Source organism: Lactuca saligna, chromosome 7, assembly GCF_052625555.1.
Source record: "Lactuca saligna cultivar CGN05327 chromosome 7, ASM5262555v1, whole genome shotgun sequence".
Classification (NCBI taxonomy): domain Eukaryota; kingdom Viridiplantae; phylum Streptophyta; class Magnoliopsida; order Asterales; family Asteraceae; genus Lactuca; species Lactuca saligna.
The window spans coordinates 168,918,238-168,942,637 of NC_136423.1; the positions used below are offsets into that span (position 1 = coordinate 168,918,238).

At 36.4% G+C, this 24,400-nt stretch overlaps 1 protein-coding gene across 1 annotated transcript; it reads right to left on the minus strand.

Annotated features, from left to right (window-relative positions):
- Nucleotides 1–18,719: 18,719 nt before the first annotated feature.
- Nucleotides 18,720–21,528, minus strand: LOC145006478 (uncharacterized). Its single transcript, XM_078965562.1, has 7 exons — nucleotides 21,378–21,528; nucleotides 21,095–21,160; nucleotides 20,126–20,644; nucleotides 19,789–20,030; nucleotides 19,609–19,698; nucleotides 19,391–19,546; nucleotides 18,720–19,177 (listed from the first exon to the last, which is right to left on the minus strand). Exons 3-7 carry the CDS (start codon nucleotides 20,616–20,618, stop codon nucleotides 19,025–19,027), a joined length of 1,134 nt encoding a protein of 377 aa, XP_078821688.1. The 5' UTR covers nucleotides 20,619–20,644; nucleotides 21,095–21,160; nucleotides 21,378–21,528; the 3' UTR covers nucleotides 18,720–19,024.
- Between the last annotated feature and the right edge of the window lie 2,872 nt (nucleotides 21,529–24,400).

The window sequence follows — 24,400 nt, forward strand, 5'->3', positions numbered from 1 at the left end:
AAGCTAATGATCTGTGCTCGATTCAGGAAAGGCCGAGACAAGACCGGGAACCTGGTAGTACGTGTGTTTGGTCTCGCAGCAATGATAAGTATGTTGATAAGTGGATGTGTTATATTTTCAGCATGGTGACGTTGTGAGAGAGATTAGTGGGTAGACTAGGTACCGGAAAGGGATCAGGCTCGGGTTCAGGAGCCGAGCAACTCGAGAAGCAGATGAGGGAGTTGATATCAGCTGAGGTTATGCGTAGCATACTAGACCAGACTCTTGTGATCTTTGGCACGGTCAAGGAGGGTATATTGGAGATCTTGGATGAGAAGTTGGGAGCCTTCTATACCAAGATAATGGCTTTGATGGGAGCGTGTACCTTGACATTTCGAGAGTTCAGGGCTTGAGGGGCACCAGATTATCATGGGGGCTAGGGACCCCATCACTAGTAACAAATGGTTGGCTGATGTTGCCAACGCATTTCGTACGAGCTGGTATCCCGAGGGGGACAAGGTCAGACTCGCTTCCTGTCTACTGAAGGACAGATCGATGGATTGGTGCGAGGAGATTGGTCATGCCATTGGTGATGATGTCGCATTGGACGCGATGACATTGAGTGATTTCTCATCCAGGTTTAGGGCTGAGTTTTCACCGATTATTGAGGTGCAACAGTTGGCCCGAGAGTTTTAGCATTTGACGCATAGTACTAAGACTGTGGCGGAGATCACCGCCAAGTTGAGGGAGAGGGCCCTTCTTGTTCCGCAGTATGTCGCGGATGAGGAGATAAAGAAGGCCCAATATCACGAGATGTTGAGGGATGACATCAGGCAATTCGTGTGCAGGTCCAGCTGCAAAACGTTGGAGGATATGATCGCTCGGGCAAGAGAGAGGGAAATTGATTTAGAGCAGATCCGGAAGAGGAAGCCGGATGAGGTTCAGATGGCCACACATTTAGGAAAAAGGACCAAGGGATCGGATTCGAGATCGAGGGATTACCAGAGCCGAGTCCAATGCGGAAGGTGCAGCAGGACGCATGAGGGCGCGTGCAAGAGTGGTAGTGGTGGAGATTCGGGCTGCTTCAAGTGCGGCCGGACTGGTCATTTTAGCAGGGATTATACTGCTAGCACCACACAGGGATCAGACTTGATATGTTTTCACTGCAGCCAGCAGGGCCACAAGAAGGCCTGGTGCCCAAGTTTGCTTTTGGCAGGACGGGTGATAGCACCTTCCCTTGCAACTTTAAGGCTCACAGAAGGTCGTCAGGACCGTGCAGAGGCGTCTACGGTAGGAGGCAGGGCTTTTCAGATGACTACCATAGAGACACGAGCAGCGTCGGATGTTGCAGGTATGCGACTTCCGCTTTCAGTTCTATTATTTTTGTGTATGATTATGTTGTTATGATTCTGCATCAGTATCGGTATGAATATTTTATTTTTCGCGGTTTGCTTGTGATCGAGTTATATGCCATCTGCATACCTTGGATATTTGAATGGTAGTTAAGGGATGGGCTCTATTGGAGAAGGTCGCTTAGGATGCAGTAACTGTAGCATGCCAGTGCGGGACTTGGAATGTCTCGCCCGTTCGGAACTGTATCATTAAAGAGATGGGCTGGTTAGATCCCTAGCTATGGTATGTTTGGGTTCCTCGACAGATTGATTATGGATTGGTAGCAAGGATTGGGATTTCTTTCGAGCATTGACCAACGAGGTGTAAGCAGGATCGAAGTGAGGGAGAATCCTCTGAGTATACATGGCTAAGAGCACGCAGATCCAGAATGAGCATGTGGTCTTTGAGAAGGAAAGGCAGTGGCACAGCGTTTGATGGGTTAAGGAGTTCATGGTTAGGAGTTTGAGAAACTCCCCATCAATTAGTGCGAGTAATGGTGATGGTTAGTACATGGTTGAGAATTCAGGTTGGAGGATCGCCTGTAGGACTCGAGTGAGTCAGAATGAGGATCTTGAGAACTGTTTGTTGGAATAGTGTCTAAGGCTGCAACTATATTAGGCAAGTATTTGATCCGGTTGTGCATGGTCCTTTTGGGTTGCCTTCACCATAGCAACTTGATGGATGATTTGTTAAGAGAGAGTAAATATTATAAGGAATAATATATGGTTATTTGATTAATATAAGTCATAGAATTAATTAGAATTAATTTGGTGACTTAAAGAGATTAATTAAATAAAGGGGTATAAACTGTCAATTGTTTGATAGTTAAACTTTAGACTGTAAATCCATTTGGATATACTTTGGACGGATTCTAAGAGCTTTAGGATAGCTAAAATCGTCCATGTGCTTATCTAGGAAAGGATTTGGATAGCCTTAAGAGAAGATTATCTGATAGGGACTTATCTGTAATCCTTAAGGAGTCTACAAGTATAAATAGACCCCATGGCATAAGGAATTCGTGTGATAACCTAAAGTAAGGAACCTCTGGCCGAATTCCTCCCCTCTCCTCTCTCCTAAATCATCTTGCTTGCTATTGGTGTTTGTAAGCCATTAGAGGAGTGACATTTGTGACTCTAGAAGCTCCAAGACAACAAGATCAACAAGGAATCCAAAGGTATGATTCTAGATCTTTTTCAATGTTGTTATTTAACCTAATTAGCCATTAGAAGTCTTGGATTCAAAGCATGTTTAATTAGAAAGCCTAGATCCGAGCATTAGGGTTTTGCATGCGCACATAGGAAAGTTCTTATGGCTAAAACCCATCAGTGGTATCAGAGCCTAGCTTGGTTTTCTTTAAATTGTTGCTTGATTAACTGAAACAAACCTGCAAATTCGATTTTTGGGTTTTTGAGTCACTGACTCGGCGAGTTCCAAGGTGGACTCGGCGAGTAGGCCTGACTCGGCGAGTCCCCTTGTGTACTCGGCGAGTCCGGGCGTCAGGATTAGGCAAAACCGGGATTTTTTCATGTTTATCTTATGGAAACTTACCTTAATCATATTAGATCAACCCTAATCCGAATTTTTGATATATATGACTATTATCTTGATCTAATTAAAGATATTTATCATCTAATAAAATATTTAATTTCCTTATATGATAATGATTAATTATTTTGATAATTATCTTAAAAGAAATCTTGGATAAATCAAATAAAGATAATTAGGATATTGATTGTTAATTGGAATTATTTGTTATTTGATCCTTCATATTTTAAATGTTTAAAACCTACCCTAAAGTTTTGAAATTTATATTTGTGATTAAAAGTTTTAATTTAGACAACTTAAATTTCAAACCCTAGATTTTGAAAAGTTTAAAATGCGACCCTATACTAATATGATATTACTAGAATAATATATACATGCACTCTGCCTCCTTCGGGTTAGAGCAGGGCTTAGAGGGATCAACTTTGGTCCCACTAGAAGAGGAACCATCTCGGGCTTTCACCTTTCGATAGTTAGAAGCTTTCCTCTTCTTTCCCTTCCCTTGACCAATAGCCAAGACAGGAGCAGCGGATGGATTGGGAGTAGGTGCAACAGACTTGTCCTTGAAGTTGCTCTTAGCGACCCTCAAGAGCCCTTGGAGTTTGCTTAGGGTGATCTCTTCTTTGTTCATGTGGTAGGTCATCCTAAATTGGTTGTACATCGGAGGCAAAGAGTGAAGCACCATGTCGATCGCCAATTCTTCACCAAAGTCAACATTTAACTTGCGAAGGCGGTCGACATACCTTTGCATCTTTTGCAGGTGCACGGTAAGAGATTCTCCATGACCCATCTTAGCGAAGATCATGTTAGTGAAAATCTCGTAACGCTCTTGTCTCGCGTTTTGGTGGTATCTCTCCAACAAGTCTTGATGCATCTCGTATGGATACATGTCCTCGTAGGACTTTTGGAATTCGGAGTTCATGGTGGTGATCATGATGCAATGTACCTTCGTTGCATCTCTCTCATGAGTTTCAAAGGCGGTGATTTCGGCGGGAGTAGCAACTTCGGGGTTGATTTTCTCGAGCTTCTCATCGAGGACATACTCTTTATCCTCGTAGCGAGCAATGGTGCGAATGTATCTTATCCATTCACTAAAGTTCGTTCCATTGAAGGTGACCTTTTGGCAAAGGCTCATCAACGTGAAAGAACTAGCAGCAGCGTTGTTTGCGTTTGACATCTATAGAAAGGACAAAGATAGATTAGAATAAGAATCCCTAATTATCACCCAATAAGAAAAATTAGGGCTAGGATCCAACAATAACATTTACATACTAGAAAAGGGATGCCGTAATCTAATACGCAAATAAATTGAAGGTAAGTGAATGACGATTCACTAATTCTCCATCACAAAACTTAAACTATTAGTCCTAAGTGTTTTAGAGAATTCCTAGGTTCGGATGAGATTCATTGAACTATTCAATGGCATGTTTAAATCTCGATATGCCCCTCTTGTTTGTGACTGGGATGCCGAGGATCACAAAGCAGGTGTGAATTACCATGCAAATTCACATGGTGCCTTCATTGTTACGATCACCTATTCGATGTGCCGGTAAACCACACACGCTCCATCGAACTATAATAAACAATGAATCACCCTTTGCCACCTTCGCTTAGAACCAATTAGTGTGCCGGTAAACCACACACGCTCCACTAACATCTTCGCAAGGTGCAAAGTGTAATTTCATGGGATTGCATCAATTCACTTTTCCTAAAGTAACTAAGATTAGGAAATTTTAAAAAAATGTTTAGTTACTTCGTATTTCTTATTATACTTTTAATGAGAGGATGAGGTTGCCCTATCCTACCCGTTCGGCTAACGACCCTCCACCAATCAAGCAAGCGGTGGGTGTGAGTGTACACCCATTAAGCGCCATTTTATAGGCCGCAACCTTATACCCACCTTATAGATCGGCTTCGTGAATGAGGCCTACTAGCGGTAAGACTAGCATTTAGTTATACATATATATATATATTAATCTAGTAATATCATATAAGTATAGGGTTGCATTTTAAACTTTTCAAAATCTAGGGATTGAAATTTAAGTTGTCTAAATTAAAACTTTTAATCACAAATATAAATTTCAAAACCTTAGGGTAGGTTTTAAACATTTAAAACATGGAGGATCAAATAACAAATAATTTCAATTAACAATTAATATCTTAATTATCTTTATTTGATTTATCTTTGATTTCTTTGAAGATAATTACCAAAATAATCAAAATAATTAATTAATTATCATATAAGGAAATTAAATATTTAATTAGTTGATAATTACCTTTAACTAGATCAAGATAACACTTATATTTATCAAAAAATCGGATTTATATTGATCTAATTAGTTTATGGAAAGTTTGGATAAGATAAACACAAAGAAATCCCGAATCTGGCCATTCCTGACGCCTGGACTCGCCGAGTACACAAGGTGACTCGCCGAGTCAGGCCTACTCGTCGAGTCCACCTTGGGACTCGCCGAGTCAGTGACTCAAAACCCAAAAATTCGAATTTTGTAGGTTTGTTACAGTTAATCAAGCAACAATTTAAAGAAAACCAATCTAGGCTCTGATACCACTGATGGGTTTTAGCCATAAGAACTTTCCTATGTGCGCATGCAAAACCCTAATGCTTGGATCTAGGCTTTCTAATAAACATGCTTGTGAATCCAAGACTTCTAATGGCTAATTAGGTTAAACAACAATATTGAAACAGATCTAGAATCATACCTTTGAGTTCCTTGTTGATCTTGGTTGTCTTGGAGCTTCTAGAGTCACAATTGTCACTCCTCTAATGGTTTACAAACACCAATAGCAAGCAAGATGATTTAGGAGAGAGGAGAGGGGATGGAATTCGACCAGAGGTTTCTTTCTTCAGGTTCTACAAGGTTGGTCCCCGAATTCCCCATCCCAAGGGCCTATTTATACCTTTAGACTCCTTAAGGGTTTCAACCTAAACCCTAATTGGATAATCTTCTCTTAAGGCTATCCAAATCCATTCCATAGATAACCATATGGACGATTTAGCTTATCTAAAGCTCTTAGAATCCGTCCAAGGTATATCCTAATGGATTTCTAGTCTAAAGTCTAACTATCAAACAATTGACAGTTTATACCCTCTTATTTAATTAATCCCTTTAAGTCACCAAATTAATACCAATTAATTTATGACTTATATTAATCAAATAGCCATATATTATTCCTTATAATATTTACTCTCTCTTATACAAATCATCCTTCAAGTTGCTATGGTGAAGGCAACCCAAAAGGACCATGCACAACCGGAATATAGTTACAGCCTTAGACACTATTCCAACAGATGTATGCGGTAGTTGTGGAATATAGTTTATTTTTGGGACGAATTGGAGTTATCAGGTGGAGCATTAGGGAAAGGTACATGTAGGTGTGGAAGGTATTATTGGGCCCGTACTACTGAAAGCACAGGACCTGTACCCAAACCAATGTTAGATCTGATGACTTCAAGGAGGACTGATGGGTATTCGAAGCTTCTTGGGTTTTTCGAATATTCGTTTGCGGATTTGAAGACCGGTGTTACTTCGAGGGGGAGTTTGGTCTTGATCGCGCTAGCTCGTTAGAGATTGAAACCGGACATCCAATCCTAACTTTGAGGGGGAGAATGTTAGGGTGCAAAGTCACTCTTGGATGTAGTGTTTTAGGCTTTCCTCTTTGTATCTGCAAAAGGGTTGAGTCTTTCCTATAAATAAGAAGTGAGTGACTCCCATTATGGTAGTGAATCCATTTGGAGTGTTAGACTAGAGAGAGAAACTTTGTATAAACCCATTTGTATATTCTTTCTATATCTAATATGAGCTTACACAAATTTATTTAGTCCTTGTGTTCTTGAATTTACATGATGATTCACTAGATCTTTCATATTTCGCACATGCCATCATAATCAACACCACTACAATTGGTATTAGAGCGGGGGTTGTTGATTTGATCAAGAATTGATCCTTGATGGCTATCTTGATTTGGTGATTCATTTTATGATCTTGGATATTCGTGGTTTAGAGAGTCTTTAGATTCTAGAAATCGAATTCATCTCTGATTCTATTCATAATTCTATTTTCTTCACTAGAATTCAAGTGATTTTTACTTTCTCTTTCTAGAAAACCCATTCAAAATCACTTTATCTCTCTAGAATTCTTCAAGTTTTTGTGATCATGATGGATTTGCCATATGATTCTTTGATTGTGATCATTGAAGATATCAAATATAAAGTCAATGAAGATCAATTTTATGGGTTGGTGTTAAGTAAATTGATTTCATGGGGTAATATGGTTTCTTATGGAGATTTGAAGGATGATCATGGAAGCTTGATATTTCAACCACTTTCTAAGATTGTATGGTTGAATAAAATTTCCTTGTCAATGTTAGTTCGTAGTAGAAATCAAAAGGAAGGAGAAGAAAGAGATTTGTTCAATAAGAAATACATTTCTCTAATTGAGAACCCAAATGATCTTCGTGCTCTTAAGTTTGTTGAAGTTCTTGACAATGGAGTTCAATGTGATGTTCTTGATGTTAATGATAAAAAGATTCAAGTTGATTCTCAAGATGAAAAAGTTTTTTGCTCGATTGGAGTTCAAACTGATGATATTCTGTGTTCTCGTGATTCGTTTGAAGGAATGATTCCTTATCGGAAGCCGGTGATCCAAGAAATTCACAAGTATCAAACTCCAAAAGATTTTATTCAAACTCACAAAGTTCAAGTTGTGGAAAGTGGGTTTGTTCATGATATCAAATCTTCAAGATGTAAAAAGATGAGAAAAAAAGAAGAAGAAGATTAAAAGGAAGAACAAGCGGGTTTATTCACAAAAATCGTCAAATGTTGTTGTGAATCCGAAATCCATGAAGCAAATTTGGGTTCCAAAGCAACAATCTCCAAGTGTTGAATTGAATTTGAAGTCAAAACCCAAAAGTGTTGGAGGTTCTTTTGAAGATGTTCTTGGATCGACGAAGAACACGAAGAGCGATTTGTACATCTTGCAAGGTGGGTAGTACAATGTTCGATTTGGAGATTTCCTCATTCCAACAAAAGAACCAAGATCTTCCAAATTTGATTCATTCGTTGAAAATGAATCTCGATTCGTCAAAAAGGTATCTCAAATTCTCAAATGGATTCCAAAACGTCCATGATTTCGATTCGTGCGTTGTGTTCTTGATTTTTGATCGTTTGACTCGTTGGATCAAATTTTTCTTGAAAAACCCCATTGATGATCCAATATTTTTTTTTAAAGATCTAGCCCAACCAAAATCCAAATCAAATTTCCTTTTCTGTTCATTACATCCAATATTCGAAGCCCAAAACAATTTTTGTTGCTTAAATTGTTTATCGTTTGCGATTTGAGTTCAAAATTGGATCATTTTATGTTCATTCAATAAAGCCCAAATATGAAATCCAAGTAAGTGGATCATTTACTGTTGATGTAATATTTTTTATCCAGATTTTCGATCCAATATCTTTAAAACAAAAGCCCAAAAGTTTGTTTCAATAAGATAAATGATTTGCTGTTTCTTGATTCTTCACTTCGTGCATAGAAGGGTTGTACGCAACTAATGTTCTTGACTCTCGGTTCAATCTACGAGCATTTGAGTTTCATTTTTGTTTCAACTTTTCTTATTGATTGATTAGAAATGTTTGTAAATTTGGACTTGTGAATCGATTTCACATAATTTTGTTCAAGATCAAGTTTAGAAATCGAAAATTGGTTCTTGGATCTTGATGATCATAGTTAAAAACTCATGATGGTGATGAAGAACAGTTGGAATAGTGTGTTTGATCTGAAATTGCTCTGAAAAGTTGTCGATTTATTGTTTGTCTATTAATGAATGAATAGTCAAACAAAAGGCAAAATCAGATGTAGTTTTTTGATTAAAGTTGAAATTGGTTATTACAAGTTGTTTAAAGGTTGTGAAAGTCGAAATCAGGTTCAATTTGGGAGTTGATTTAAAAAAATTGTTTGAGTTTTACTTCTTGATGTCGAACACAATTCACATTTGCATCTTGAATACTTTTTGGAAATCGATTTGGATAAACTGAGTTGTGAGTTCGATGTAAGCATCGAGGGTTGGTTGTGTGAGTTCGAAAGTTCGATTGTTGGTTTATGATGTATAATGCTGAAGAACGAACTTTGGGAAGGAGATGGTTTGAAAAACAAACTGAGACTCACGAACTCAGCAATGTTCGTTTGTTGATATTGAAATCGATATAGTGGGTTGATCGATTTTATATTAGGAAGGTTGAAATCGAGTTTGGTTTGATATTGGTGAATTGTGATAACGAAAACTCACTTCGCAATTGGTTAATCAATTTAGAGATTGACAAGGGTTCGCATTTGGTGAAACAATTTTGAGGTCAAAATCAGTTCGCATAGAAGTTCAAGATTTCTTGTTTGAGGATGCGAAGGCTTCATATTATAAATTGGTTGATTGGGTTGATGGTCAAACATGAGTTCGCATACATGGTCAAAAAGGTTCGCATATAAGATAGTAATATGGTTTGTTCGCATCCATGTTTCAGTGACGTGCGAAGAATTTGACATGCGAAGCGTTCCCTGTTATAATTCGTTCAATGAAGAAGAAAACAAATATTTTCAGTTTGGGTCCCTAATCTTTTCACGAAATGACAGTGTATACCCAACTTCGCAAATGGGTAATAAAAGCTGAGAAATTGCAGAATTTTCAGTTCTGGTCCCTGCAGTTTGTGCGAATTTACGCTTTATGCCCGGTTTCGCAAATGGGATAGATTTTCACATATTTGGCTATTTTAGGCGCGACGGGTCCCTGCAAGTTTCAAAAAGTGACAACTTCTACCCGGTGTTTTAAAAAATCTTGCAACTTTCACCCAAAAAGTCAAAAATTTTCATAAATTGTAAATTCTTTGTGGCTTTTTCGTGATTGTTTTTCGGTGCAAGATTTTTGGTAATTCATTTTTGGTACACATCAAGGGGGAGTATCGTGAAGACTATTCCTCAGGCACTTCTCATCCTTAGTGGGTTTTTACAATCATTTTTTGATTATAAAAGGGGGAGAATGATGGGTATTCGAAGCTTCTCGGGTTTGTCGAATATTCGTTTGCGGATTTGAAGACCTGTGTTACTGTTGGAATAGTGTCTAAGGCTATAACTATATTCGGTGGTGCATGGTCCTTTTGGGTTGCCTTCACCATAGCAACTTGAAGGATGATTTATTAAGAGAGAGTAAATATTATAAGGGATAATATTTAGCTATTTGATTAATATAAGTCATAAATTAATTGGTATTAATTTGGTGACTTAAAGAGATTAATTAAATAAGAGGGTATAAACTGTCAATTGTTTGATAGTTAGACTTTAGACTATAAATCCATTAGGATACACCTTGGACGGATTCAAAGAGCTTTAGGATAGCTCAAAATCGTCCATAGGGTTATCTATGGAATGGATTTGGATAGCCTTAAGAGAAGATTATCCAATTAGGGTTTAGGGTGAAACCCTTAAGGAGTCTGATAGTATAAATAGACCCTATCGATGTGGGAGTTCGACACACAACCTTAAGCAAGGATACTCTGGCCGAATTCATCCCCTCTCCTCTCTCCTAAATCATCTTGCTTGCTATTGGTGTTTGTAAGCCATTAGAGGAGTGACAATTGTGACTCTAGAAGCTCCAAGACAACCAAGATCAACAAGGAATTCAAAGGTATGATTCTAGATCTGTTTCATCATTGTTATTTAGTCTAATTAGCCATTAGAAGTCTTGGATTCAAAAGCATGTTTATTAGAAAGCCTAGATCCAAGCAATAGGGTTTTGCATGCGCACATAGGAAAGTTCTTATGGCTAAAACCCAACAGTGGTATCAGAGCCTAGATTGGTTTTCTTTAAATTATTGCTTAATTAACTGAAACAAACCTGCAAAATTCGATTTTTTGGGTTTTGAGTCACTGACTCGTCGAGTTCCAAGGTGGACTCGTCGAGTAGGCCTGACTCGTCGAGTCCCCTTGTGCATTCGGCGAGTCCAAGCGTCAGGAATGGCCAGATTCGGGATTTTTTCATAATTATCTTATGGAAACTTACCTTAATCATATTAGATCAATGTAAATCCGATTTTTTGATAAATATGACTATTATCTTGATCTAATTGAAGATATTTATCATCTAATAAAATTTTTTAATTTCCTTATATGATAATAATTAATTATTTTGGTAATTATCTTCAAAGAAATCAAGATAAATCAAATAAAGATAATTAGAATATTAATTGTTAATTGGAACTATTTGTTATTTGATCCTTCATGTTTTAAATGTTTAAAACCTACCCTAAAGTTTTGAAATTTATATTTGTGATTAAAAGTTTTAATTTAGACAACTTAAATTTCAAACCCTAGATTTTGAAAAGTTTAAAATGCAACCCTATACTTATATGATATTACTAGATTAATATATATATATATATATATGTATAACTAAATGCTAGTCTTACCGCTAGTAGGCCTCATTCACTAAGCCGATCTATAAGGTGGGTATAAGGTTGCGGCCTATAAAATGGCGCTTAATGGGTGTACACTCACACCCACCGCTTGCTTGATTGGTGGAGGGTCGTTAGCCGAACGGGTAGGATAGGGCAACCTCATCCTCTCATTAAAAGTATAATAAGAAATACGAAGTAACTAAATTTTTTAAAATTTCCCAATCTTAGTTACTTTAGGAAAAGTGAATTGATGCAATCCCATGAAATTACACTTTGCACCTTGCTAAGATGTTAGTGGAGCGTGTGTGGTTTACCGGCACACTAATTGGTTCTAAGCGAAGGTGGCAAAGGGTGATTCATTGTTTATCATAGTTCGATGGAGCGTGTGTGGTTTACCGGCACATCGAATAGGTGATCGTTACAATGAAGGCACCATGTGAATTTGCATGGTAATTCACACCCGCTTTGTGATCCTCGGCATCCCAGTCACAAACAAGAGGGGCATATCGAGATTTAAACATGCCATTGAATAGTTCAATGAATCTCATCCGAACCTAGGAATTCTCAAAAACACTTAGGACTAAAAGTTTAAGTTTTGTGATGGAGAATTAGTGAATCGTCATTCACTTACCTTCAATTTATTTGCATGTTGGATTACGGCATCCCTTTTCTAGTATGTGAATGTTATTGTTGGATCCTAGCCCTAATTTTTCTTATTGGGTGATAATTAGGGATTCTTGTTCTAATCTATCTTTGTCCTTTCTATAGATGTCAAACGCAAACAACGTTGCTGCTAGTTCTTTCACGTTGATGAGCCTTTGCCAAAAGGTCACCTTCGATGGAACGAACTTTGGCAAATGGATAAGATACATTAGCACCATTGCTTGCTATGAGGATAAAGAGTATGTCCTCGACGAGAAGCTCGAGAAAATCAACCCCGAAGTTGCTACTCCCGCCGAAATCACCGCCTTTGAAACTCATGAGCGAGATGCAACGAAAGTACATTGCATCATGATCGCCACCATGAACTCCGAATTCTAAAAGTCCTACGAGGACATGTATCCATACGAGATGCATCAAGACTTGTTGGAGAGGTACCACCAAAACGCGAGACAAGAGCGTTACGAGATCTTCACTAACATGATTTCCGCCAAGATGGGTCATGGAGAATCTCTTACCGTGCACTTGCAAAAGATGCAAAGGTATGTCGACCGCCTTCGCAAGTTAAATGTTGACTTCGGTGAAGACTTGGCGATCGATATGGTGCTTCACTCTTTGCCTCCGATGTATAATCAATTTAGGATGACCTACCACATGAACAAAGAGGAGGTCACTCTAAGTAAACTCCAAGGTCTCTTGAGGGTTGCTGAGAGCAATTTCAAGGACAAGTCTGTTGCACCAACTCCCAATCCATCCGCTACTCCTGTCTTGGCTATTGGTCAAGGGAAGGGAAAGAAGAGGAAAGCTTCTTCAAATAACTATCGAAAGGTGAAAGCCTGAGATGGTTCCTCTTCTAGTGGGACCAAAGTTGATCCCTCTAAGCCCTGCTCTAACCCGAAGGAGGCAGAGTGCCACCACTGCCACAAGATAGGACATTGGAAGAGAAGCTGCCCGGATTACCTGCAAGCCATCAAGGAAGGAAAGATCAAGCCATCTTTCACAGGTATATATGCAATCAAATCTAACGATTCTAATCATGCTATTTCTTGGGTTCTTGACACCGGTTGTGGTTATCACATTTGTTCTAATGTGCAGGGACTAAGAAGAAGTAGGGATGTGGAGCAAGGAAGGATCAATCTAATCATGGGGAACAGAAGATCGTCGCCCGTGACCAAGATTGGAGTGTATTCTTTAGTGCTTAAGAATAGTTTAGTTTTGGATTTGAACAATTGTTGCTATTCGCCAGAAATGGCTAGAAACATCATTTCATTTCATGGTTTATATAGACAAGGATTTAGATTTTCTTTTAATAATGAGAATGGTTCTATTTTAGCTTATCTAAATGGTGTCTTTTACTTTGAAGCTATACCATGTAATGGAATATATGAAACTGTTATGATTGTTGATAACTTAGGAAATGATGTTTTGAATATTGATTCTTCCACTAGTATGGATAAAGCATCCTTGTGGCATTGTCGTCTTGGACATGTCAACAAGAAACACATAGCCCAACTCCAAAAGGATGGAGTGTTGGAGTCATTCGACCTTAGGGAAGATGACACATGCGAGTCTTGTTTACTTGGAAAGATGACTAAGTCACCCTTCACGAGTACTTGTGAAAGGGGTGAGAGACTATTAGACCTAATACATACCGATGTATGTGGACCTTTTAGATCAACCACGAAGGATGGGAACCGCTTCTATGTGACTTTTACCGACGATTATAGTAGATATGGGTATATCTATTTAATCAAGCAAAAGTCAGAAACCTTTGAAAAGTTCAAAGAGTTCAAGAATGAAGTGGAGAATCAATTGGGCAGGAAAATCAAGATGCTTCGATCCGATCGAGGAGGAGAGTACCTAAGTCTTGAATTCCACGATTATCTCAAGGAGTGTGGAATAGTTTCGCAATTGACACCTCCTAGGACACCGCAGTTGAATGGTGTGGCAGAAAGGCGTAATCGAACCTTATTGGATATGGTTCGCTCTATGATGAGTCGTGCTTCACTACCTATCTTCTTTTGGGGGTATGCCTTAGAGACTGCCGCCCATATCCTTAACCGAGTCCCTACTAAGAAGGTTGCCAAAACACCTCACGAGATATGGACAGGGAAAGCTCCCTCGTTGGCACATATCAAGGTTTGGGGTTGCGAGGCTTTCGTAAGACGAGATACTCACGACAAGCTTGAACCTCGAAGTGAGCGATGTATTTTCATCGGCTACCCGCAGACATCCTTTGGATATCTCTTCTATAGACCGAAAGACAATGTTGTCTTTGTTGCGAGGAGAGGAGTTTTCCGAGAGTTAAAAACTCATAAGCCAAGGAGACAGTGGGAGGCAAATCGAACTTGAAGAGATTCAAGAGTCGATAGATGAAGGAACCTCTACCGCTGGCATTCAACCCGAGGAGGAAACTCCGGTTGAACCGATTGACGAATCCTTACCTCTTAGACGTTCCGATAGAGTTAGAGTTCATCCCCAGTTTTATGGTTTTCATATTACTACCGAAGGGGACACGTATATTAGTGATGGTACACTAGTAAATCTTGATGAACCTAATAGCTATAAGGAAGCCATGGCAGGCCCGGAGTCTGCGAAATGGAAAGAGGCAATGGATAGCGAGATCCAATCCATGTACGATAACCAAGTTTGGAATTTGGTTGATTATGTGCCCGAACGTAAGACCGTTGGGTGCAAATGGATCTTCAAAAAGAAGACCGATGTGGATGGGAACGTACACACATATAAAGCGCGATTGGTCGCGAAGGGCTTTACTCAAACTCCCGGAGTTGACTAAAACCCATCACTGTTATCATGGGGTAATTTCGTATTAGCAGTCAGAGATGGAAAATGTTGTAAGACTACGGGGCAGCGGTAGCATTCACTAGCAGTCAGTGGTGGAAGTTGTTATAAGACTACGGGTAAGCCGTAGCATTCCATAATAGCTTCGTTAGCGGAGTTGGGGCGAGTCCCTTATCTCCTAGTGATCAGATAGGGATCAGGAATGGGTAGTGTATGAGAATAGTAGGGAGCTTGCCTGTATAGCCCTAAAGAGGTGAGACCTTGGGAGAGACCGCTCCAGGATGTAGTTGGGTAAGACCCGTGGGCGAGGCCCGTATGAGAGTAGCAGTATAGGTGAGGCATGGGAGCAGGGTGCTCGGTAGTATGGTTGGGTAAGACCCGTGGGCGAGGCCCGTGAGTTGATACAAGATTAAATATAAAAACGTAAAAAAATGTTATAAAATTTCAAAGTGTCTTCAATTCTACATGTCTAGATAGTCACATAATCTTCAAATCTAATACATGAACATTAAAAACATGATTAATACAAGAACACTCACAATGTATGCATGTCAACATATGTAGATGTGCACATCAACACATACACATATTTATACACATGTATTCACATATGGATAAATACATATGTATACATTATTTATGCAAATATACTAATGTTATAAAAATCAATAAATGATACTAAATTGGTCAACTAACAACTATATATTAATAAACTGAATAAGAGACTAGGATTTGAAAATTAACTGTATTGCATTATTTAGTATTATATAGTCGTAAAACAAACATAGCAATTTTTATACCAATTTTATACCCACTTTTTTTAATATATATAATTTTTCTTAATATTAATATAGTCGTAAAACAAAAATAGCTAATTACGAAAAAAAAAGCAATATATTTTTCCAAATGTTCAGATTTAAGCATCGGTTTAGTCTTGACTAAAAACTTTTTAAAAAAATAAAAAATAAAGCACTTAAAAGAACATAAAACAAAGTTTAGCTTTAATAAAATATTTAAAAATAAAAATAAAATTTCAAAATTCAGGGTCTAATTTAGTGTGAATAGAAGTTTAGGGTCTAATTTAGCATGCCACATAGGTAAAGGAACCAAGTAGCCGGCTACAATAGATCGCAAGGGACAAATCGAACAAAAAAATGAGACTTTAGAATCAATTTAGCATGATTAGATTTTCAGTGGCTAAATAGAGTCAATTTTGATTCGATGTCAAAAAAGTCAAAACTCCTTTTTTCTATTATCATATTATGTAAGATGATACAAATACACATGTCTTGCATGTATTGTTTGGATCCCATGCTCATGTCATTTGTTTCACAATGTGTTATTTTTTTTAAGGACTCCAAAATCCGATTCCAAGTCCTTTATTGTTGATTCTTGTGTGCCGTGAACAATTTTTGTTTTTCATATGCATGTGCTTTGAAAAATGTTGCGTAACCACGACATATCTCATTAGCAAGGTAATATACATACTTATAGTGATTTTCATTCACTACAAATTAAAATTCATGAGCTTTGCATGTTATAATATCTTTGAATATCGATGACTAATTAAGAACATTTATGACATTGATGGACTCGATAACACCAAAGTATGCATGTCGAAACCAAAGATCTTTTGACGCCATTACTTTTAGTATTATCGTTGTGATTCCATGATCATCTCTTTTTGATTGACCTCTCCATATATCTGGACAATTTTCTCACACCCAGTGCGTACAATCAATGTTTTCAAACATTCCTTGGAAAAATTGTATTGGTTTATGAGTCGCGAACAATTGTTCAACACCACTTCTTGTAAGTAGGGGTGTTCATAACCGGATATCCGAAAATTCGGATATCCGAAATTTCGGATAGTTGATTTTTGGTATCCGATTCCGAATCCGAAATTTCGGATATCCGAAACTTCGGATACGGAATCGGATACCAAATCGGATATCCGAAAAATTGAAATTTTGTTAAAATTTGAAAAACATATGAAGTTTTTAAGTTAAAAATACATATTTTTAAATTAGAAAGGCATATGAAGTAATATAGGTATTTAATTAAGGGTGTTATCAATATGTTTTAGTTACTAAAATTCATATCATAAGACACATGCGACTAAAATAACAAATAATGTATAAAATAAAACAAAAATTTTCGGATATCGGATATCCGAATTATCCGAAAAATCTGAAAAGCATTATCCAATTCCGATTCCGAAAAATTGGATATCCGAAATTTCGGATATCCGATTTTTCGGATAATTCGGATTCGGAATTTCGGAATTTCGGATCGGAATTTCGGATACGGATATTTTTGAACACCCCTACTTGTAAGTTTACGCAAATTTATATTTTTCCGTAAATCTTGATAACATATCCAAAAAACAAATACGAACATTCATGTGTTGTTCTCCCATACATCTTCCAATATTCATTTGTTGCATTGTCGGTGATACCGCATACCAAAAGCCTAATTATGACCTCACACTTTTGTATGCCAAATATACTTTAGCTTCTCAATTCAATTTAATGAATTCATTAATATCTTCCAAATTGTTAGCTATACGTAGGAATAATTGTCTACTCAAACAGAATCTCTGTTGAATGATGTATAGTTGTACAAGCAATCATCAACAGAATAAAACATACTAGAAATTCGTATACATCTGCACGATATCTATTTATTACAACCATAGTCCTTATTAGGGGTGTTCGCGGTGCGGTTTAAAGCCAAAACCGCAAACCGCACCACATATGCGGTTTGAGCTTTTCGAAAACCACAAATCGCGCCGCGAACCATGTAAACCACATTATGCGGTGCGGTGCGGTTTTAGGCGGTGTGGTGCGGTTTATGCGGTTTGAAGAATTATATATATGTTATAAAAGTATTATACGATATAATAAAAAAAAAACATATAAAGAATTAACAAAAAAAAAAAAGATGTTTATGATAAATGACACATACAGAAGTTAAATTACACAATTATCAATAATTTGAACGAAATAAAAACTTCATCTTAGTTATGAAATCAATTCAATCCATATCTTGTATCCTTCAATCTTCCATTTGTGCTTCGTTTATTTACATGTATGAGCAATTGGTTATATATATATATATATATATATATATATATATATATATATATATATATATATATATATATATATATATATATATATATATATATATATATATATATATATATGTGTGTGTGTGTGTGTGTGTGTGTTGCATTGTGGTTTGAACCGTGGTTTCATATTTAAAAACCGTAAACCGCACCGCGTAGTGCGGTTTGACAAAATTAGAAACCACAAACCGCACCGCGAATGTTAGAAACCGCGTTATGCGGTGCGGTGTGGTGCGGGCGGTTTATGCGGTTTGTGCGGTTTTTTGCACACCCCTAGTCCTTATGCCATCCGAACTTTTTGCTTCTTGATTGAAAATGATGCCTACATTTTCAACGAATATGATAAAAAAAACATATCATCTTCTGATGGATATGACAACAAAAAATTCTATTTTTCAATTGTTTTGTAGGATGCTTATGAGAACAGAAGCATGAAATGTTTGTTTGATAAGTTTAAATTTGTACCCAATAACCTAAGACCTAAAAAACTAGATTCAAAAGTGTTATCTAGTCACTCAAATATTCAGAGTCACTTGATACAACCATAAACCATTTGACCTTTTCTTCTTCATAAAAGTCATGAAAACATATGTACTCATAACCTAACCTTAGAGCCAGAAAACCCGAATAAAATCCACCAATATCTTATGCTTTCCAAGTAAAGATTCTTTCCAAGATAGTACTTCAAAATCGACATTATTATGATAAACAAAACCAACATTACAATAAATTCAAGAATCCCATATCCCATATATATAATCAATGAAGTTCAACCTTAATATTAACATTCCAAAACCCGGAGTTTTATACACCATACAACACAAAAAGAATGTATGTACAGAAAGGTTTCTGAGAGCTTACAAAACGGTTTCTTTTTTCTTTAAAAAAAAAAAAAAAAAAAAAACAGTCGCGTCTCATAAAACAACAACAAAAGCAACCGAATAGGTCTAATTCCCTATTTGTAGTTTATATATAACATAAACATCACCAGTCTACTTAACTTTTGATATTTACCATAATTTTCATTTTCTTTTAATAAGAAAAATAAAAAATAAACATGCCTAAGAGTTTTCACGGTTTCCTTGTGCAGTCAGCCCTGTGCATTTGCAAACCGGGCATGTGTTTTTAACGGTTAGCCATTTCTTGATGCAGTCCACATGGTATCCATGGCTGCAATCCAGCATTCCGATTCTTTCTTGATCATTGTATTCCATCTGTGATACACAAATCATATGTTGAATTAGTATGATGGAATCAAGGAAGGAATGGAATGACTGATTCCATTCCATGCAACCAAACATACCCTTAAACCCATAAGCTAAATAAGAGTTTTTCTTTAGACTTAAGACTTAATGAATAAAGATGAGTTACTAAAGAAAATCAAGAAATGAGACTTTCTGTAAGTTTTTACGAATTTGCCCTTTTACCTGACAAATTGTGCAGAAACTAAGTTCTTGATCAGGAGATGAAACAACTTCCAACTTAGAAGACATAAATACCCTTGTTTTCAAATAACCTGAAATAAAATCCTCTGATAATCCCGATCCAGCATTCCCAATCTGCTCACCTAATGCAAGAAGCTCCTGCAAATACACAAAAGGTCATTTTCGTAATTTGACTAAAAAAGAAACCAATCTTTGTATACCTCATAAGACATATGATCGATATCCATACGCATATCTCTATGATGATCAACTCTACGTCCATAATTAGAAATATCAAGCATCGCAACACCCTATTAATAAAAAAACACATAAATTAATAGAAGGAATTTTATTTTCTTGCATGATTTGATTATGAAGAGAGTGATATTTAATAATAATACATCTTCAGGAAGAACTCTTAAATGTGGAAAACCACGTGGTCTTGAAGTTGACTCGAGCTGATGTGGCGGGAACACCCTAACACCGAATTGTGGTGCGGGACCCACGAATCTTGGAACAAATTCTACCCCGTTTTGAAGAGGGTGGAAGTCCATGGTGGCGCGAAGTGGCGGCATAGGTGGCGGTTGTTGATGAGATGGAACTGGAGGATGAACAAATGTCACCGGAGCTCTATTTGTATATCCTGCATTTTAAAATAGAAATTAATCAAACCATAAAAGGAAGATATTGTTCATTTTATAATTTATAATTTATAATTTATAATAGTAATATTAATACCTGGAATAAAAGGGATTCCGGGGGGATTGCTGCAAAAGGGCTGGTCTAACCAAGGGCCAGGAACCACCCCATGGGTGATTGGACCACGGTGGTGCTGGTGTCCAGGTGGCATGATGACAGGGGTAATATTGTAATCTGGAACCATGAAGGGATTTGAGGTAGGTGAAGGGTAAAAGTATTGAAAGTTAACAGGGAAGACTTCGGTGATCTTTCCTTTGAATGGACCATGGAATCCGTGATTACTGGGGAATGTTAATTGATTATGAAGACCGGGAACAGGAACTGGAACAGGAATCGGAATCACTCTGGCACCTGGTGGTGGAGCTGCCATGAACGTGATTCCTGGTGGTGGAACTGGTAGATGATGATCGTTGGGAAGAGGAAAAGTTGTTATTTGATTATAAGGAATTGCACAAGGCTCGGGATGAAGGTGGGCATGTTCAATTTCATTGTCGATCATTGGACCGGTGTACACCATGTTCCGTTGCCCCATTTTAAACGATAAGTTGCAGGTCAAACCTGATGAATCGATTCAAACAACACGCGTTAATGGTTTCTTGTTTCTTTCCATGTCTGCAATTAGTTTTCTGTTAACCCTAATAAACGAAATTCCGCACAATTTTTCCTAAAATATGCTCGATTTCTATAACATACGTTCGATTGAGCACGAATAAGCTAAGATTATACATTTGTGTATGCAATTCGTGTGGATATTCAAGAACTAGAGCAGGAATTCAACGAAATTTGAGCATTGCCCCAAAATTTTCACACATCAACGACCAAACATGAAATTGAGAACCTTCGATCTCACAACCAAACTTTGACCAAAAAAGTTGCATTTTTTCGTGTTTACTTCCATTTCGCGCATCTCAAACAAAATTGCGTACTTTGATAAAGATAGCCATCAAAACGAGCAAAAATTTAGATAAATTTTCCGAAAACAAGCTTGAAAGATTAAAACGTTTGTACCTTCTTATCATCAACGGACACCAGAACTTGAATTAAGTTAATTTGTGCCCCTTCAACCGAAAAGCCCTAATGTTGCATTCCAAAAAACAAAACCAATGATCAAAATACAATAATCAAACGAAATAACATTTTACTTGAAAGCAATTATGAATTATGATGCATGTGTTCGTTAACACCATTAATTTCATCGTCCCCATTTCGTGTATCCCAAAACCTCAAATTGCGAAGCACCCATTAAACCAAAATTGATCAAAATCAAGAAGAGATTGAATGAAAAACAAACCTAATGAGGGTTGATTGTGGGGTTGAAGAGGGATAATGGATCTCAATTTTATTTTCTTCAGAACGATAGAAATTTGATAGATGATATGGAAGAAAAGCGCCTGTTTTACCGTTAATTGCAAATCTGTTTTCCTCATTTTTCCCCAAATACATTACTTGATTACCTTTCGTTTATGTGATTTATTACGATTCTGCCACACGTTAAGTGCTTGTGGGCGTTTTCCTTTTAATTACCACCCTTGTTATTCAATATATTAACGATCGTGCCACTAACTGCAGCTTTGTCTGTATTCGTTTAGAAGATCCAGTGAAGTGTTTGAACATGTGTTCCCTTTATAGAATGCCCATTGTTTTTGCCTTTATTACGCTTATGCCATTTAGGGAATATACGACATGCTTGTGCGTTGTGCGCGTTTCCCCCATGGCCAATAGCCACTGTTTTGCAATGTATTACGATACTGCCATTACTTCATAAAACTTTTGTAATTAAAAATGTTTTAATGAAGTTTAATGCTTGATTAAACCGAAATTTTATTCATCAAAAATAATTTATTTATTGTACCATACCAACATTATGCATATAATATGAATATTGATTCGTGTTTGTGTTGTGTATGTGATCATGTGACCATGTTGAAATGAAATATTAATTACTTGAAGTAACAATATAATTTAAGTAATATTTGATTTAACCGTTGTATATTAAAACTTGTCATGAAATTCATTCGACTTATGAATAAGTATTATTTTAGAGTAATGAGTAGGATGTGATACTTTGAGTTATGTGAAAAACTTAAACTCTTCATGAAATAGAACTTACAAAAAAAAAACATCACTACAAAAGTCACTATGCACTCAACAATTGAAACCTAGAGATCTAAAGGAGAAAAACAACTCTGATAACTTAGGAAAAAACTTAAAAATGGAGATGAAAATTTAGAAATGTGTGTGTGTGTAAGTATCTAATGAACTCTATGTTGCATATATACAAAAGACTTATATAGTGTATGCTAGTTACAAAATATCAATGCTATATTGATTGGGGAGAAACACGAATACATAATCCAATTGTCATCAATTTTACATATATATCTACGACTGTTACTAACAAGTCCATTAATGCAACAACAAATCCGATTCTCTTTGCTTATCTCTGGAGTCCAACAATCCTCCAATAATCCTCACTAAAGTAGACCAAGTTAACACAAACTTTTCCATCAATGTTAAGATTGATCATGTTATGTCTTTCTAACACCCCATAAGCTTAGCATTGAAAACTTTAAAAAAATCATTAACAACGCCCATTTCTATATATAAAAGTTTAGGTCGACTAGAAGTTAGCGATCTGTTTAAGACTACCAACATGTTGTTTTTATGAATCAATTTAACAATTTTTAAATATCTTCTGATACTTTTTCACGCACAAAATATACATCAACTTCAAAATACATAGTTTTTTTCCGGGAAAACAAAATTTAAAGTAAACTTAATAACAAAACAAAGTCATCATCACAAATTTTTATTAACAGTTAATTATTTTATACCCAAATCAAACAAAAAATTCAAAATCCACATACCTTACAAGGGACTGTGGCAAGTGCTCTATATTTATATTCATTTGAATACCTTGAAAGAATATCTTGTTTCTTGCCTTTCTAATAAATGAATATTTCCTAAATAGATACAATATCTACTAACATACGTACAAATAACATTAGATCTTACTTCATAAGGCTATGCATGGATCGACTCGATGTTTATACATCAAATCAAAAATTAGGATATGTAATGGTTAAGTATATTAATTTTATAATTAACTTTGAAACTCAATTATATTTTTTTACAACTCATCATTATCATCAATCTCATAGAACACTCTAATTCTTTTTAAGTAATAACTTGTAAAAATAAAGGAATTTCTGATAAAATCTCAATGTTTTAGGTCAATTTGCGGTTTAATCTTAACTTTATTTTTTAAACATAAAACTGATTATTTTATATTTTATCTAAATTAACAAAAAAATCCTTATTTTTTAACAGAAAATGACATATTATCGTATAAAATTAGATAACAAAACTTTTATGTTAAAAAAATAAATATTGTAATTAAATTTTAAATTGACCTAAAATAATGAAACTTTTATTGAAAATTTCCTTAAAACTAATTTCTTTCATAAATAAAATGTACTTTCAAAATCCATTAACAAAAGGTAACAATTTTACCAAAACTCAAACACGAGGTTTATTTGTCAAAACACAAAAGCATCATTGAAAGTTTTAGAATTTAACAAAACAAACATTTTCTCATCATCCATCCATTTTATGATCCTTGAGCAATCAAAGTGAGTCTTCACTCTGTGATTTGCTTGTTGAACCTGAAAATGTTTAATAACAACGAGTAAGTGAAATGCTTAGTGTGACATTCCAGATTTACGGCCATTTAAAAACTTTTTTATGTTTATTTTAAATCAAAGTGTTCTTTATGTAATATCTCGTTCATTAAATAATTAAATTGATAAAATTAACAAATGAATAGTGGCCCTAAATCCGTAAAAAGTATCCATGTTTGTCAAAAGTAGTTAAATGACGTAAATTCTGGAAATTGAAATCTCTACTGTAATAATTGGTTTTGAATTGTAACAAATTGTGGGAAGCGAGGACTAAAGAGTAAAAATGGGGATTTAGATTGTAAGGATTAGAGAAGGAATGATTGAATGTGTCAAAATTGAGATCATGGGGATTAAAAGGTAATTTTTGGATTAGTCTTGCAAATAATTCTCAAAGTGGAGGGATGTATGGTAACTATTGGACTTCATTTGAAAAAGAATTGATTGGGAGGGACCAGAAGTGGATAATAGAGCATATGTTTGAAATGGATACAGGATTAAACTCGTGCCTTCCCCTTGTCGCATCGTGAAATCCTAAACCTAGGAGACTTTTCAGCCGCCGCCATGCATGACTCCTTCAACCGCCACCATTTTCATTCGCTTTTCCGATCAGACAAGGCAGCCAAGCGTCTACCTC

Excerpts from the sequence above, each read along its gene's own strand:
- LOC145006478 (XM_078965562.1), bottom strand. The coding sequence starts at position 20,618 with ATGGGGCAACGGAACATGGTGTACACCGGTCCAATGATCGACAATGAA. Across the intron at positions 20,031-20,125 it reads CGGAATCCCTTTTATTCCAG|GATATACAAATAGAGCTCCG; the intron begins GTATTAATATTA and ends TTTAAAATGCAG. Across the intron at positions 19,547-19,608 it reads TCGATCATATGTCTTATGAG|GAGCTTCTTGCATTAGGTGA; the intron begins GTATACAAAGAT and ends GTGTATTTGCAG.